The sequence below is a fragment of the Semicossyphus pulcher genome, unplaced genomic scaffold (assembly GCF_022749685.1).
Source record: "Semicossyphus pulcher isolate SPU_LCO1_2020_fin unplaced genomic scaffold, fSemPul1.0.p SCAF_1, whole genome shotgun sequence".
In the NCBI taxonomy this organism is placed as follows: Eukaryota; Metazoa; Chordata; class Actinopteri; order Labriformes; family Labridae; genus Semicossyphus; species Semicossyphus pulcher.
In genome coordinates, this window is record NW_027211603.1 from 3,653,205 (window position 1) to 3,669,635 (window position 16,431).

General features: G+C 43.2%; 1 protein-coding gene across 1 annotated transcript in view; it reads left to right on the forward strand.

Moving 5' to 3' along the window:
• Nucleotides 1-642: 642 nt before the first annotated feature.
• LOC138605876 (C-myc promoter-binding protein-like) overlaps nucleotides 643-16,431 on the forward strand; it is a 58,688-nt gene continuing 42,899 nt past the window's right edge. The window contains exons 1-10 of the mRNA XM_069678365.1: nucleotides 643-971; nucleotides 3,682-3,928; nucleotides 4,258-4,327; nucleotides 7,271-7,440; nucleotides 12,191-12,495; nucleotides 12,787-12,853; nucleotides 13,092-13,150; nucleotides 14,343-14,487; nucleotides 14,684-14,859; nucleotides 15,323-15,423. Coding sequence (XP_069534466.1) covers nucleotides 661-971; nucleotides 3,682-3,928; nucleotides 4,258-4,327; nucleotides 7,271-7,440; nucleotides 12,191-12,495; nucleotides 12,787-12,853; nucleotides 13,092-13,150; nucleotides 14,343-14,487; nucleotides 14,684-14,859; nucleotides 15,323-15,423 — 1,651 coding nt within the window. The 5' untranslated portion in view covers nucleotides 643-660. The remainder of the gene's footprint in view (nucleotides 972-3,681; nucleotides 3,929-4,257; nucleotides 4,328-7,270; nucleotides 7,441-12,190; nucleotides 12,496-12,786; nucleotides 12,854-13,091; nucleotides 13,151-14,342; nucleotides 14,488-14,683; nucleotides 14,860-15,322; nucleotides 15,424-16,431) is intronic.

Here is a 16,431-nt window from a genome sequence, read left to right on the forward strand (position 1 = left end):
CTGCTTTCGAAGGTGTAGATGATGTTGTGCAGTCGGGACATCCCCTTCTTAGGACAGATTAAACTACTGTTTGGCTTTTACCACCCAGCTTAATAGGCTCCATGATATCACAGGGCATCTCATCAGCAGGTTTTAAAGTGGAGCTGGTCTGTAATTGAGGCAGAATTTGAAGTGTGACGAAACACCTCGCTGCTCCCTTTTTAACGTGCACGCTCAGGTCTGTGTCGCCCGTCAGCCTTTAACTCTGCTGTTTCAGGTTTTAGAATAGAGAAAGGTTTGAAACTCTCAAAAACAAATACACTCTGTCCTCTTTAGAGCCACGTGTTTGTGTCCTTGAGTGAGGACGCTGAACCTTTACCTGATCATGTGAACTAAAGTCAGTCTGGTTAAAGCCTGTCAGCTAACTGTTTAAACTGTAACCTGGTACCTAATGGTATCCCCTCTCCTCCTCACATTTTACCCTCTTTTCATTTGCCCTTCCGCTGTCCTCCCCTCAGTTAGATTTATGACTGTGAGATTTTTTATTTTACTGCCGTAGCAAGGACGCAAGAACCGTCTGTACCTGCTACAACAATGAAAATCAATCTCCCCTATCACTCTCTTTCTCCCCCTCTCTGTGTCTCTATGTCTAACCGTGCAGGCGGCCGGCGGGGATGGGAGATGATGGAGGACAAAGGCCCTCGTGTAGCCGACTACTTTGTGGTGGCCGGTCTGACGGACTCGTCCAAGCCGTTGGACCAGGAGATCCACTTTGATGATGTCTGCCACAAGACGGCCAAACCAAAGGCGCCCATCACCGATGTGACAGTGGTGATCCGCTCGATGGGCGAGGAGGTGCCTCCGGGGTTCACCTGCATAGAGGAAACACCAACCGGCCATTCAGCTGATCTGAACAATGGAGGCCTCATGGCGCCACAGATCTTCGTGTGCTACAGGCGAGGTCGCGACAAGCCGCCTCTCATTGACCTGGGGTAAGTACCAAACAAGTCTTTATCTTTGAGTCTGAAGTGGTGCTCAAACAAGGCAACACAAAACATCGTGTGTATTAACACCTCTAAAGTCTACAGCCAGCTGTGAGCCAGATGTTAAGATGGCAGACGAACATGCAAGATTTTAAAATCAGCAAACATCGTGGTTATTTCTGAAACAGCGAGCTTTCTCCTCACCACGAAACTCTGCACTGCAGTTTCTTGCTTTTGTGAGAAAGGAAACCAGTCTCTATTTAAAAAGTCCATCTCATGTTGGTTCTTAAAAGCTGAAGTGCTCTCAGCTTTAAAAAGTGCTCTGCTCTGCCCGAAAATTCCTCCTGTTTGGCAGTTTTTCTCCACAGCAGCCAGTTTCTGTCTGCCTTGCAGCCGTTCCACCGTTGTGATTTCTGCAACAAAAAAGTGGAAAAGAGTGAAGCACCGTTACAGGTGTCCTCCTCAGCAACATCTTTTGAAATGTGGGAATTCAATAGTGTTTGTTCAGCGCTCTCACACCTCAGGCTGGCAGAGACAGGTGGTGACAATGCTAAGGAGGCTCATGCTGGCCTCTGACACTACAGAGTGCAGTGCTTATCAGGCACTGACACAGAGGCTGCTCAGACTGATCAGCAGCTTTGTGTGCTGAAAGCTCAGAGGGGCTGCACTTCCCAGACACCCGGAGGACTAATGGGAAGCTGACGCGTGTGCGTGCAGGCCTGGACATTATTTGCATCGGTGTTAACTTATTGCTACACGTTAGAGTGAACTGTTTCTCAGGCTGCAGAGGAGATAATCTGCATAAGCACCTCTAAGGTTCCCACCAGGAAACTGTTAAGCAGAGGTGGTAATCCACCGAACACTGACACATGCCATCTCATCACCACTTTAGGCACTAGCCACACTCACGTTTTCTGTGTGGAAAAGCACGTCGACTCTTTTTCCCTGAAGATTAACGCCCTGATCGAACAGAGTGCAATTTGCAGGTTGAAAGACACGCGGCACACCACACTGTTTTTTACAGTTACAAACCAACACTTTGAAAAACCGAATAAACAGAATAAAAGCATTGTGAGTCAGAATTACAGATGGGGCTTTTATAATTGAAAAAGCTTCCCGGAAGTGTTGACCTTCTTTCAATCCATGCCTGTGACTTTTACTACAGGAAGAGATTGCTGTCAGAGATCAATAGGACTCATCACAATTCATTTCCAGCGTGTACTTTGGCCGAGAACCGTGCGTGGCTCGCGGTAAAAATAGGCGAGCCTCCTATTCTCTACATTTTGGCACGTGAGTCACGCAAGATATGCACGGGTCACACCAGCATTGTGAAGTCTCATCTGTTTTCATGCATTTCAAATGAAAATGAACACGTCCCGCAGCTGTCACGCACACGCCACGCTTCCAGTGTTGCCCACGAAAGAGCACATTGACCTGATGTGGTCAGCCACATACTAAGTTTTAACCTAGTCTTGTTTTTCATCTTTCGGCTTCAGAGTGTTCCTGCAAAAAAGACAATACTACATTTACTGCTTATAGAAAACTACAGAAAAAGGGGCCTTTTACCTGCAGAAACCACCCTTTGCACTCCCTTTAGAAAAACTCTCTCCTCACATGACTGCAGCAGTATGGAGAGACTCAAGTTCTTATTTAGCAAAGTGTTTAAAAGTCTATGTTTTTGGGTTTCTGTTAATAAAAGAAGAATGTTGCCTTCATCGGTCTGACTGCAGGGACTACATCAAAACAAGTGTGCTGTAACAGCAGAGAAAGATGAGTTTGTCCGGCTGTGAGCAGAGCAGAATCACCGCATTGATGAGTCCTGAAACGAGAAAAAGACAGAATAAAAAATGCCACTGCGGACCACTTTAAATTCTTTTCTCTTTTCAGCTTTCATTTACTACCACACGCTGCCTGTTGAGCTCCACTTGAAACAGTAATGGAGGATAAGTGCATAATGGAAGCACAAAGAGGGATGTTTAAAATTACTGCTACCGTCGTGTACCTCTGAGTACACGTCTGCTAAGTGGTTGGTGCGAGTGTTCTCTCGTGCCTCATTTTAATGCTGCACTGGGTTAATATGCTTTGACAGACTCGGAACTGTACATTCATCTTCATGCATTTACTGTATGAGGATAGAACAACACCCAAATTAGATTTTTAGGATCAAACTTTGTATAAAAACACATCAACACAATTTTGAACAACTGAAAATGATCAGCAATTGCCTTGTTTTAACCGTATGTAAAGGAGCAACATAATATCTGATTATACTCTGTGGCGAAAGATGGCGAGAAGTAAAAATATTTAAACTTTAATGGAAATGGCGTCTACATTTACCAGAGTCGGACAGGTTTCTGTAAGTGGAAAAATAGGAATGTGCAGTTTTTAAATTGCTCACAACAACAAAACATGATCACGTTCAACTTTCTACCTCCACATGATGTTTTATACACTCTTGGATGTATTTACGGGTTTCTTCATGAATCACATCAGCTCTGCTTTGCTGGTTATGAGGTGCAAAGCCGACATTAAGCTTAATCAACTCAATTATGTCAGCCAATGAATTCTGGGATAAATGCCCACTTTAGGACTTAAACAGGGAGCTCCACCTAATTGGCTCAATGAGATCATGACTGCATATTGTGTTGATTTATTCTGCACCGTAATCACAACAATACTTACACATGGATGTTAAGGTTTGTTTGGCTGACCTTCACAGCGTGCTGTACGAGTGGAAGGAGCGACTGAAGCAGGGCTGCCACCTCATCCAGACCACGCACTCCGGACGTCCGGCAAACATCAGCGGGAATTCCTCCCAGCGAATCTACGTCACCTACCGCCGGGCGCCTGAGAGCCAGCCGCACACCGCCCTCGCTGTCACCGACATCTGCATCATCATCCCGAGCAAGGGAGAGACGCCGCCACACACCTTCTGCAAGGTGGAGAAGAACCTCAACAGCAGCATGGTGAGAGAAACACTGAAGAAACATGACCACTGCTCTTAATGTGACTACTTATCAAACTGTAGGCTGCTAGCTTTGCAAAGAACAACTGGTAAAAGAGCCAAGATGGGATCAGCTTGAGTTTTTTAATTTGGTCATAAAACAGAACAATTAAACGCTGACTTGTTTATAATTACCACTTATTACCAATTAGGTAAGATCTTTAACTTTTAAAAGGGGTAACAGGGCTGCAGCTTTAAACTTGATAGATTTCAGAGTAACGCATTTCGTTTTAGATTGACCTGCGCAATGCTAACCCATGCTAACTGTTCCCATGCTGTTCTTGTTTTCAGTGGGGCTCCTCTGTCTACTTGTGTTATAAGAAGTCTGTGGCCAAAACCAACACAATCGCCTACAAAGCAGGTAAGCCTTCCTAATCCTGCAACTACCGATGCATAAAGATCCAAATACTGATGTTAACTTCCCGTCCGTGTCGATAAGACTTGCATATCAAATATAAATACTTTGCTCCTCCCCGAGGTCTTCCCTTAAAAATGTGCAAGTATGATCATACAATCAGGACAATTAAAGATGTACTAGGAAAGATACTCATTAGTAAAGGACAAGTTGTAGAAAGCCTTTCAGAGAGGCTGCGTGAGGACGTTCAGCTGCAGCTGTTCCTGCAGGCTCTGACTTGTTGAAGCACGTTGATGCCTCAGATGTAGACCGATGAGATAACACTGTGCACGCCAATATTCTTCTCCTTTAAAGGGTTTAAATGGTGGCCATATATTTAATGGTAATAATATGCTTATTTCCCATTAAATCCATCAGACTTTTTAGCGCACTGACAGAAGACTGTCATTTTGGTGATAACAGTGTTGGCTCAGGGCTGCTGTGTTTGGCTCAGCCTCAGACTGGCTGGCTGCTGTTTTGTTGTACATGTCTTGAATATGCAGCAGACTGTGAATGCAGCGATGCTATCTGTTTCTCACTAATGTTTTGCATGAGTCAGCTCACAGGACTGAAGTTTATTTTCTACATTTCACGCCAGGGAGATTCCTGCACGCTTCAAGCTTTGAGTTTTGGACACAGATGTGTTTTGCAACATCTGACTTTATTTATAAACTCATGCAACAGTTTCATCCAGAATGAACAAGCTGAGTTTGTTTTGTTGGTGGATATGTGGTTCTGGTTATATGTAAATATATATATATATATATTAGCTGTAGAGCAGTGCACATATAAAACATCCCCCAGTGTGTACAGTATAGTTACCAAATCTTAAAGGAGAAGAACTTGCAGGAACTTCCTGAAATGAAACTTTTTTATTTTTACAATATTGTAAAATCTAGTTTCTACTGTACTGTACAAGTTAAAGAAAACATGAGAATGATCACAAGCGTTGCTCATTAACCTTTTCTAAACGAATGAATTTCCTTTTACACTAACATTAACTTTTTTAGCTCGAGATGCTCTTTGATCAGCTCTACATCCGGCAGCGTCAGGCAGCTGATAAACACCGTTCAGCAGGAAGATAAAATAGCAACTGGCTGTTGAAGAAATGGAAACGTCTGGCAGTTTAAGGAGCAGATGTTTTTGCATTCATTGGGAAATTTATTTCTGAGCAATACGATTCTGAATACTTGCAGCAAAACTTCCCAACATGTTTCCTGAGTTTGTTGGCAAAGGAAAGAAGGGAGCTGTTTTCTATGATATGTTGGTATTTGGGAGTTGAATCCATCTAGATATCAATCTGTCATGAGAACTTAGCTGAAGTAACTGAAGTGTGATAACAGCTTGTGGTTTAGTAGAAGATATAAAGTGTTACTCGAGTTTAAGAGGTTCTCATAGACAGATTTTGATACCTTGGCTTGTACAGAGGCAGGCTTGGTGTTTCCCCCTGTTTCCAGTCTTTCGGCTAAGCTAACCAGCTGCTAGCTTTAGCTTTATATTTAGCACACAGCCTTGAAAGTTCTATCAATGTAAAGGACTCGGCACACAAGAAACTTAAATTAAATCTCGCAACAAAATCGATTCAGTCCAGTGGAATCGCTGTGATCAAAGGATCCATTCAAGAAATTAATTCACGTGAATGTTCCTCATAAAGGTTTAAATTTGTTAAACAAATGTGGGTGGTTCAGCACTGGCAGCCTGTTTTGTTTCGGTGCTGACTTATGAGGGCATGGAAAGCTGAACAGTCCAAAATACATGAAGCTTTCGGAGCTTGTTAGCTTGGTTGCTCCATTTATCTTGACAAACAGTCTTTCTGTTCTGAAACAGTTTTTTGTGTTAAAAGTGCCTTTGTGAAGCCGAGGTTAGATGCTGCAGAGTGGAGTTAGAAAGTGCACAACATAAAACTACCACCTCAGTGTTTCTTTTTTGTGTCCACTAACAAGCACTGATTGCTTATTACAAAGCCTAGGGTGTGTAGTGAATCCTTGGCTCGATGCAGTCGTACATTATCACTGTAATTATAATAAATTGAACCTGTTTTGTTTCATTTGTTTGTTTAATCCACTGAGTAACGGATTTTGTGAATAGCATGTGGTTTATTGGGTTTTGATGCCAAAATACTTCCTGCCAAGATATAAAATGTGACTCGAGACTGTTCCCAGTCTTTCGGCTGAGCTAAGCAGCTGCTGTCTGCAGCTTTATATTCACCACACAGCCCTGAAAGTTTCATCAATCTAAAGCACCGGTCACACCAGAAATTTAAATGGTTAAATTTGGCAACAAAATCGATTCAGTCCACTGGAGTGGCTTTAAACAAAGGATAATCAAAAGGGGAAATTGATTCATTTCAATATTCCTCATAAAGGTTTAACTTTGTTGAACAAATTTGGGCGGTTGAGCATTGGCAAGCCGTTTTTAGTGTTGACTTAAGAGGGGATGGAAAGCCGAATAGTCCAAAATGCATGAAGCTTTCTGTGCGTCTCAGCTGTGTTGCACCATTTACCTTTACAAACTGTTTTATTGAAGCAGTTTGTGTCTGTTAAAACGCCTTCGTTAAGCCAAAGTTAGATGCAGCAGCAAAGAGTTAGACTGCACACAATAAAACCACCACCTCAATGTTTCTTTTCTGTATCCACTAACACTGACTAATGGCCCAAAGGCTTGATTACTAAGCACTGATTGCTTATTACAAAGCCAGGCCTGCGTACTGAATCGTTGGATCGATGGAGCCGTAGATTATCGCTGTAATTATAATAAATTGAACTTGTTTTGTTTCATTTGACACTTATTGGGAAGGCGGTTTTGCATCTAAATTAGCTGTTGATTGGTAATCACAGGGGAGAGGTTTGCTCTGAGCTAGTCTCTAAACTGAGTTCTCTATTTGTTTTTGTGTTTTCTTTCCACTTGTAGGTTTGTTCAGCAGATATCCAGAGGAGGACTATGAGTCATTCCCTCTGCCAGAGTCTGTCCCTCTCTTCTGCCTTCCCATGGGGGCCACAATCGAGTGCTGGCCGGCTAACACCAAATACTCTCTGCCTGTTTTTTCCACCTTTGTCCTCACCGGAGCCTCCGGAGAGAAGGTAAAGTGGATAAATGGAAAGCTTCACTCCTCTATTCTCTCTCTCATCCAGACGAATAAGACATTTCTCAGTAGCAGCCTCGGGTATAAGAGCGTCTAAGTGACTGTTAGACCTCAACAGCTGCCAGCTCTACAGCTGACATGACCACAAACCAATGCACTATAACCCACAACGCTCTGCATGCTGGAAGGGGAGTGGATCAGGCTGCATGTGTAGGACAAATAACCAAAGAATACAGTAAACTTATCAACCCTTTAACAATTATTTTATTAGAATTATTATTATTACATATTATTTACTGCTTTTATATTTGGTCATGGAGAGTTATGATTGAGCTATAAAGCTTTTACCAGACATCTCTGCTTACCATGAGTCGTGGTCAGAAGTCTTTCACACTTGGACTCTACAGGGAGATATGGTGATCGAAGGGTGTCTACCCTGAGGAGCCCCAAGATCTATCCCCCCCCATGGAGTCCAAACACTGGTGGTGGAGGTGTTGGCTGATGTGATGAGGAAGCTGAAGATGAAGACTGGGCGGTGATGGGGAGGTGGAGGGGTCGCGCATTAGGGCGGCATGAATGATCTGGAGGCAGAGAAAAGCCATGTTTAAAAAGACGGCAACAATATGATTGGCTAACAATGAGGGTGTGTTGCAATACTATCAGACAGATGTGACCAGGTGGTGAGAACAGCTGATGAGTGCAGGAAAATAAGAGTGAGCATGCGTGAGGAGATAAAGTCTAGAGTATAGATATAGTCTTCCTGACTAGTTCGGATTTTTGGACACCAGTATTTCATACAACTTGGTGTCCAAAAATCCGAACTATCCCTTTAAGTTGGGATGTAAATACATAGGTACCTCTCCACCCACTGAGAACAAACTTAAATGTAAATTGGTTACTTTAGGCAAATTACTACTGTCGCAAATCCTGCCACTAGATCAGTCAAAAAGACAGAATATCACACACTTACCTACACAACGGAGATCGTTCTGCACATCATTAATCCTGACATCACATCATCTTAAAGTCTCCCCCTGATCCCCAGTGCGGATCAGCATGTTTAAAGAAACTTGTATAGCCCATCATCCAGCATGTTTCATAGATGGAGGAGGCCCAGGTTAGCGTGGGACTCTATCCCAGTTGTTTAGGCCGTACTGCCTGTAGACCTGAAATCTTCGGTCACACCTAGAGGATATCAAATATTAACACAAGCAGTGCCAACCTGCGTGTCAAGCAAACTGATTGGTTGTCTCTGGATGTTTCTTTCAGTGTTCTGCACCAGTGATCCTCTGGCAGAGCATAGGACACAAAACTCCTCTTCAAAGCAATAATTGTATCGCTGGTTTGTTTGACATATAAAGTAGTTTGTTACACTGGCTGAAATGGATTTTCTTCCGCGTTTACTTTACATTGTGGTTTTCTAACGTGACATTGCTTCCTACTTGACATGAGCATAATATACCCCCAGTCTATATAACACTCTTGTATGTTTGCTTGCGTGCAGCCTGGAGGAGCATGAAGAAACACCCGCACATTCTTGGTTTCCACATCTAAACACAAGCCCGTCCTCACTGTGTTGCTCTGTGGGTTTGGAAAGCGGTCCACTTGGGACGAGTCTCATGTTGACACATATTAGTGAATTATGTGGTGAAACACAATCGTGATCGAAAGCAAATAACATCCAAAGCCCGCTGATGTTTAGATGGCAGCGGCTCTGCTGAACAAGGCCAGTCAGGGGTCAGCAGCGATCGCTGGAGCCAAACCCTCCGCGGTCTGCTGCTGCTGCTGAGTCAAGTTCGTGTGTTTACAGTGTGTGCGTGTGTGTGAAGACAGTGTGTGTGTGTGTGTGCTGACTTGTGTTTTACTGGTCAAGGTCAGAAGGAGAATCCGCCGGACTCTGGCCGACTGTGGACTCCATGTTTAACTGAGGAGTCACCCGTTGACCCATTTGTACACATCCACACATCATTTTCTATACTTATGAGAGCCCTCTGTTTCCCACAATAATTACCTTTGATATAACACTCGCGTTCATAACTTTACATACTTAAAACTTACAACTCCTTATCTTTTTTTGAAGATTATTGTTTTGCCTTTTGGCTATTATACATATAGGACAGCTTAAGAGAGACAGGACATGTGGGGAGTAGAACCTCTATACATGAGCTAAACCAGCGCCCCCTAACTTCTATACTTAACGTTTAATGGTGTTAACACTTAAAGTTGTACATGCCCACTTCTTTTGTAACCCTAAATTTAAGAAGGAGAAAAAACATTCAGATTTAGCAAGAAATAAAAGTATTGATCGTGTAGAATCGCCCCTTTCTGTCAATACGTATCATTAACATTTTACTGGAGCTAACGAGCTGTTACCGTAGATGTCAGCTAAGTATTTATATTGAAATGTGGATGGGAAGAAGTATAAATGTAACATAAATTAAGTATTTACAATACCAAAATTATGTAAATGTACGTTTTACTCTTCACCACAATGTAAAGCATTCATCATCTGAGGTAATCTCTCAATTTAAACATGAACTCTTTCCACACCCAAATCCTAAACCTCTTAAATCCCGAATAAGAAATGAAATAAAAACTAAAGAAGTTGAAAGTTTGTTTTTTTAATGTTCTATTTGATGTTATGTCTGCATGTTAAATGTTTGTTTTGAGTTCTGTGCAGGTGGTTTAGGCCACAATAAACCAAACCAACCTAGAAAAGGTCTGTTGAACAAGCAGGGGCACAACAAAAGTTTTATTCTTGTCACACACGTTCCTTTTAAATAAACAGGCGTGATTGTTGTTCATATATCAGTGTAATAGAACTACAATGCAGTTTGACAAATAAGCCTCGTCTGTGAACACAGCATAAACACACGAGCACACAGGAGTCCTGGATTTTGTCATCTGCAAACAAAGACTTGGGCAACGTCTGTCCCTTTTGGGGAGAATGTTAAAAACAGAGCCTTACTGGCAGCTCCACCGGCCAACAGATAAGCCAGTTAGCTTTGATCTGCGCCTGAATTGTGAAACTCTCATATTTCCAGTAAGCAGAGGGGATTTATTTGGCCTAATGCTGACGCTGGCCAGCCGGCAGTTTATTTGTTTGGCCCAAGTTGGCTCTCTGGGTATTGATGTTCAATGCAGGTTTAACAGTGGTGGACTGTACTTACTTTATTCCTCTGCTTATTGATGATTTAATTTATTTAAAAGTGCAGAGAGGATTCAGTGGACGGCAGAGAGGTTTTAAACTGTCTCCTCCTTTTCATTACAAGTTGGCAGGCTGTTCTGTTGGACTTTTCCTCCTGGAAGTAAAAAATGAAACGACGATTTATTCAACAGTTTGTGTGTGAATTATGGTTATAAGTGTGTGTGTTGTGTGCTGTTGTCTTTCTGAGAACCATCCTGAGTTTTGACACATTTTTGGAAAGTGAGGATGTTTTCAATTCTCTCCACAACTTTAGAAGGCTGCATGGTGTTTAAAGGGGCCGTATCTTTTGAATGGATATTCTCATATTTTCATGGGTTTCACATTTTTGGGTGTTTATTATTCACAGTGAAAAAGTGAAAACTGCATAATTCCATGTTTTTCCAGACTTACATGTTTAAAAAGGTCGCCTCTGAAATGGGTCATTCAGGTCAGCTGCATGTTTCTACGTAGAACCTTCCTTTGTGAAATCGACCAATCGTCATTCACCTCAGGCTGCCTTCTTGCACAAGCTTGTAGTCAAGTCGTCTCCTCCTGGAGATTCTGGCTCGTATATATAAGGCCGCATAACCGATCCCAGAGCAGCCATATCTTCTACAACTTTGGAGTGCAGTGTGGCCGCTCCCCCATGTGGGATTGCACCCGTGGGGGAGGGGCTACGCAGTCACTTCCAAATACTGTCAGCCAATCGTGGCTAAGGACTAAACTTTGCCTGGCAAAATGCCTTGTTTGTTTGAGGAGGAAGGAGAGGCTCTGAAAAATACGAAAACACGAGTACACGAAAACAAACTTAACCACAGGATTCAAAAACACATAATTGAAAATTGATTGCATAGCTAAAATATGTCACCTTTAAGGGTAAAAGATAAGGATGAACAAAGCCACTGTGACATCGACCATTGGTTTGAGGACTACAGTTTTGAAGCCTCAACTTTTTCATTGTGGCAGCTGCCATCTTTGTTTTTTTTTAACCAGCAGTGATCATATTAGTTAGACAGGAAGTATGACAAAGGAGTTTAGTGTAGTGGAATAGAATAACAGACAGCTAGCATCGCATTACTGTCACCCAAATGAGCTGTGCTACTAATAATGCATAACATTAAGCCCCCATGTAAAGAGGGGAGTTATGTAGAAATTAGCCCCCTGTGCAGAAATGAGCCACAGTGACACAAACAGTGTTTTTGTGCCAGGATGTAAACATGTTTATCTCTGCTGTAAAGTTGGGCATTTTAACCTGGACCTCTCATGGGGATAGACTTACTTTAGGAGCCTCAAGTGGCCGCTCGAGTGTCGGCATTTGGCTCTTTCACATAAGCGTCATTACCAGACCTGTATGTTGCTGCTTGACAGACACAGATGTAAAAGATGTAGTGAGAGGTGCATTAAAGGAGAGATAATGTGTGGGAATAACTGACCTGCAACCTACAGTTATGTAACAACACATTGTGGCATTACACTGTTTTTAAAAGGCTTAGCTTGTTCAGTTGCTGTGAAGTGTACTGATGTTTTACTTACTATGTTTCCTACCTGTCCCTTGTTTCAGGTGTACGGTGCTGCCATTCAGTTCTATGAGCCCTACCCGCAGGAGTGTCTGACTGATCAGCAGAGCTCCCAGCTGGGTCTCCTGAACCCGGAGCCACCCAAACCCTCCTCCCCCAAAAATACGAAGACAGCCGACATCAGCACCCCAAACAGCACCACAAACAGCCCTGCTACACCTCGCTTAGTCTACACCAACAAGTGCATCTGTCTGCTCTCCCACTGGCCCTTCTTTGATGCTTTCCGCAAGTTCCTCACCTTCCTCTATCGCTACTCCATCTCCGGCCCTCACGCCCTGCCCATCGAGAAGTGAGTCCTCTTATTTTACCATTTTTTGTTGTGGTTAAAATGTTTCGTATCCGTACAGGAAACATCTTGTTCGTCATCGATACTTTTCTCTCCAGGAGGGTCAAGTTGTTTTAGGTGTGATATTTCCTTGGCATTTGCATGTTCGGTGGTCTGTAACAGGAAATCCATTCTTTCTATGTCTCACTGCTGCTCATAACTCTCCCTTGTCTGCGAGGGGTGCATTGACTGATTATTCAGCTGCCAACTGCTGTTATTTTTGGCCTCACATCCCCTAATTCTTCTTCTCCACAGGCACATCTCTCATTTTATGCACAAAGTTCCCTTCCCTTCCTCCCAGAGGCCTCGCATCTTGGTGCAGGTACGTTAAGTTTTGAAGCGTAAAACATTCCCTCAGGTGCTTGCTGCATATGGCGCATGTTCGAAATGTGTAATTATCTTTTTTTTTTGTAGACTGTAGTGTTGTTTTCTGAAGTTGTTTAGTATTGCCTCTGGGCTGCATCAGTTTGAATCCTCCATTATGGATGAATATTTAAATGATTCAGTGCAGGCATTTTGTGCGTGGTTGGTTTTTATCTCACTTTCCAGCTTTTCTACAGCTTTCCCCTCACGACAGCTTGATGCTGAGCCAACCGGTGTCTTCTCCTTTACCGCTCAGGTGAGAGCAACAAGCTTTTCTTTTTTTTAATTTTGTTTATATTTTAAGGGCTTTTATGCCTCTGCTGACAGAGAGGACAGTGAGGAAACAGGGGGAGGAGAGAGTGGGTGTGACTCATGGCAAAGCTAGCTAAGTTTCAACAAGTTGCCGACTTTGGTTTTTGGCTGTAATTCTACAAAAGCAGAAACGTAGTACAAGTGTATTTTGCAGAAGAAACATATAAGACACAATTTATTATTTAAAGCAGAGAACTTTATACATCTTCATGGTTCTGCCTGGGTCTGCCTGGGTCCCATTACGGTGGGTCTTTGACCTGTTTGTCAACATTTGTAATACTGGAGTGGATCCGAAAAGACCCGTGATCAACGCTGATCCTCAGAGAAGCACATAAGCATTCTGTGTACAACTTCTGTGATGATTAGACTGAATAAAGATCAAAAAGTCGAGCAGCAGCAGAAGTGTGTTGGAGGTTACTGAGAGGAGGAAAGATGAAAACCGTCATTTAGGCTGAAAGAAAATGAATTCAAAGAAGACAAACCTAGCAGCACCTCCTCAGAAAGTAAGCTGTTGAGTACGTGCAGCAGACTGTTAAGATTTACAGCAGCTAAACATCACAACAACAAAACAAGTATATACAGTAAGAGAACAGGAAGAGTATCTTGTATCCGTCATGATCCATTTTTAAGCAGCAGAAAGGCAGCAATTTCATATACCAGATTTGTCGGCCTACTCTAAGGACTTTCACGTTCTGGATCTAGGGTCTCTTCGCGATCAGAAATGCAACAGCACAGGGCTGTAATATCTCAGGAAAACTTTTCTCTTACAGATTTACTGGGTCCATCAGGGTTCTGGACTTTTCGACTGTATTTCTCTCAAACTTGGTTGGTGTCTGATTATGTGTAAGACGGGTATGCTGAAATTAGTTTGATACATTAGGAATGACAAAACCTAAGTAGGTCTTAAATACTTCATGTGATCTTTTCTTTATTATAAATTCAAGCCTCTTCATCCATCCATCCATATATTAGCTATACTGCTTATCCTTAGAGGGTCCTGGGGGGGCTGGACTCTGAGCCTTTTTCGATCCGAGCAGACATTAGGCGAGGGGAAGGGTGGGCAATTTAAGGCTGCCAATTTACCTGACTTGCATGTCTTTGCTCTGTTTAATTTGGTCAATTTGTATTTTGTATAGTGGTGGTAGATTTTCCACGCTGCTCCAGAACCTCGGACCAGAGAACGCTGTTACCCTGCTGGTGTTTGCCGTCACTGAACACAAGATCCTGGTCCACTCGTTACGACCCGCTGTACTGACCAGCGTCACTGAAGCTCTGGTGTCTGTAAGTTGCTTCCTTTATCTTTACAGAGAAGTTGCATATCTGTCCCCAACCCTAACCATATTAACTGCAAACTTTTAGTGCCGTCTTCCCGCACTTTGCTTATTGTTCTTTCTTTAAGGTGTCAAGTTGCTGCACTGAAAGTCGTTCCTTTCCTTTAAACTCATTTTATCTTTCTCCCCGTCATCCTCCTCCTTAGATGATTTTCCCGTTCCACTGGCCGTGCCCGTATATTCCTCTGTGCCCGCTGGCGTTGGCTGACGTGCTGAGCGCTCCCTGTCCGTTCATTGTAGGAGTGGACTCCCGCTACTTCGATCTTTACGACCCCCCACCCGACGTGAGCTGCGTGGACCTGGACACAAACACCATCTTCCAGTGAGCACAAGACCCAAAAACCTCCCTATTACATTCACATAACTTGATCTGCCTTCAAAACTGTGACGCCTTCTCATGTTGAATTTTGAATGGCATCCTTGTGTGTCGGCGGTGAGCCACAGATTTAGAGTACAGCTCTTCCACCTCAGAGTTCAACATTGTTTCCTCTGCTGGATCTTTTTTTCCAGGCCGCACAACTGCCAGGTCATGAGTTCTAAGTTTAGAGACGTGGAGCCTGTGTGGAAGTGGTTATTTTTGTAGTGTCAGACTCGTTTTAAGATGAAGAAAATGCATTTTTGTGGTGCTCCAGGTATGGTCAGAATATTTTCACATCATTTTTGGCCTCATTTCCAGCCAGGCAGCGTCAGGGTGGTCTGAACTCCCCTGGTCCAAACCGTTGTCCATGTTGGTTTTGGCCTCTTTCAGCCTCACCAGAGCTCCCTGTGTGTTTCTGCTTTTCCAGCAATGAAGATAAGCGAGCCCTCACATGGAAGATCCTGCCAAAGAAAGCCTGTAAAAACCTCATGAATGTGCTGAGCAATCTCTACCAGCAACTGGTTGACGGTGAGTGCTGAACTGATGAATGTAGCTGCAGAACAAAGGGTTTTAAAAGTGTGTCAGTTGTTTCATTTTTTATTAATTCAATAGTGAGTCCTTCATGTAAGGCTAATTACACTTCACTCCATTCAGCAGTTCTTTTTCCGTTGTTTTGATTTCAATGGAAAGCAGTAGGGCGGCCTTTTTAACAACTCAAGTTAGAACTAGGGCTTCACAATTAAGTCAGAGGTATAGTGTATAGTGAGCAGGTCGTTATCGCGGAATGGAACCCGACAGGGTGAGCAGGACCCCGATGCCAAGCTGCATTTTACACGGCTTGCACATGCACAGTGAGAGCTGCGTCCATAGCAACGGTTAACTCTGTAGCCTTCTTAAAATGAGCTAAGCTAGCTGTTAATACTCTCATTACATGGAAACATTTCCACTGATGGTGAAGTAAGACACACCAGACCGCAGGAATCAGATTGAGGTTTTCTGTCTCGTCACTGTCAGAGTCTGTTGACATTTCTTTTTCTATTCATCGTCTTTAAACACCGCCGTATCCCTTACTGCAGGGGTCTCCAACCCTGCTCCTGGAGAGCTACCTTCCTGCATGTTTTAGGTTTCTCCGGACTCGGGTAACACACCTGATTCGAATGATCTGCTCGTTATCAACCAACCGCAGCGTCTCAGGGGATTGATAATGAGCAAAACATTCGAATCAGGTGTGTTAGAGTGCGGAGAAACCTAAAACATGCAGGAAGGTACTCTCCAGGAGCAGGGTTGGAGACCCCTGCTGTACTGTGTTCTGTTTGATGTTTACTTCATGTGTCGTCTTCAGTTTTTTAGATCTCTCCGTCGTAGCCTTCAGTTTTTGCGTCTTTTAACCCTTATAGCTTTCTCTACGCTGTTTTCGTCTCTTTTCTTTTTTCCCTCTGAACGACGTCAAATTTACCAGACTTCTTTGGTCGGATTGATATGATTACAGTTAGTCCTCCAGATTGTGTGCTTAGAGCCGGGTCCCAAGCAACGGTC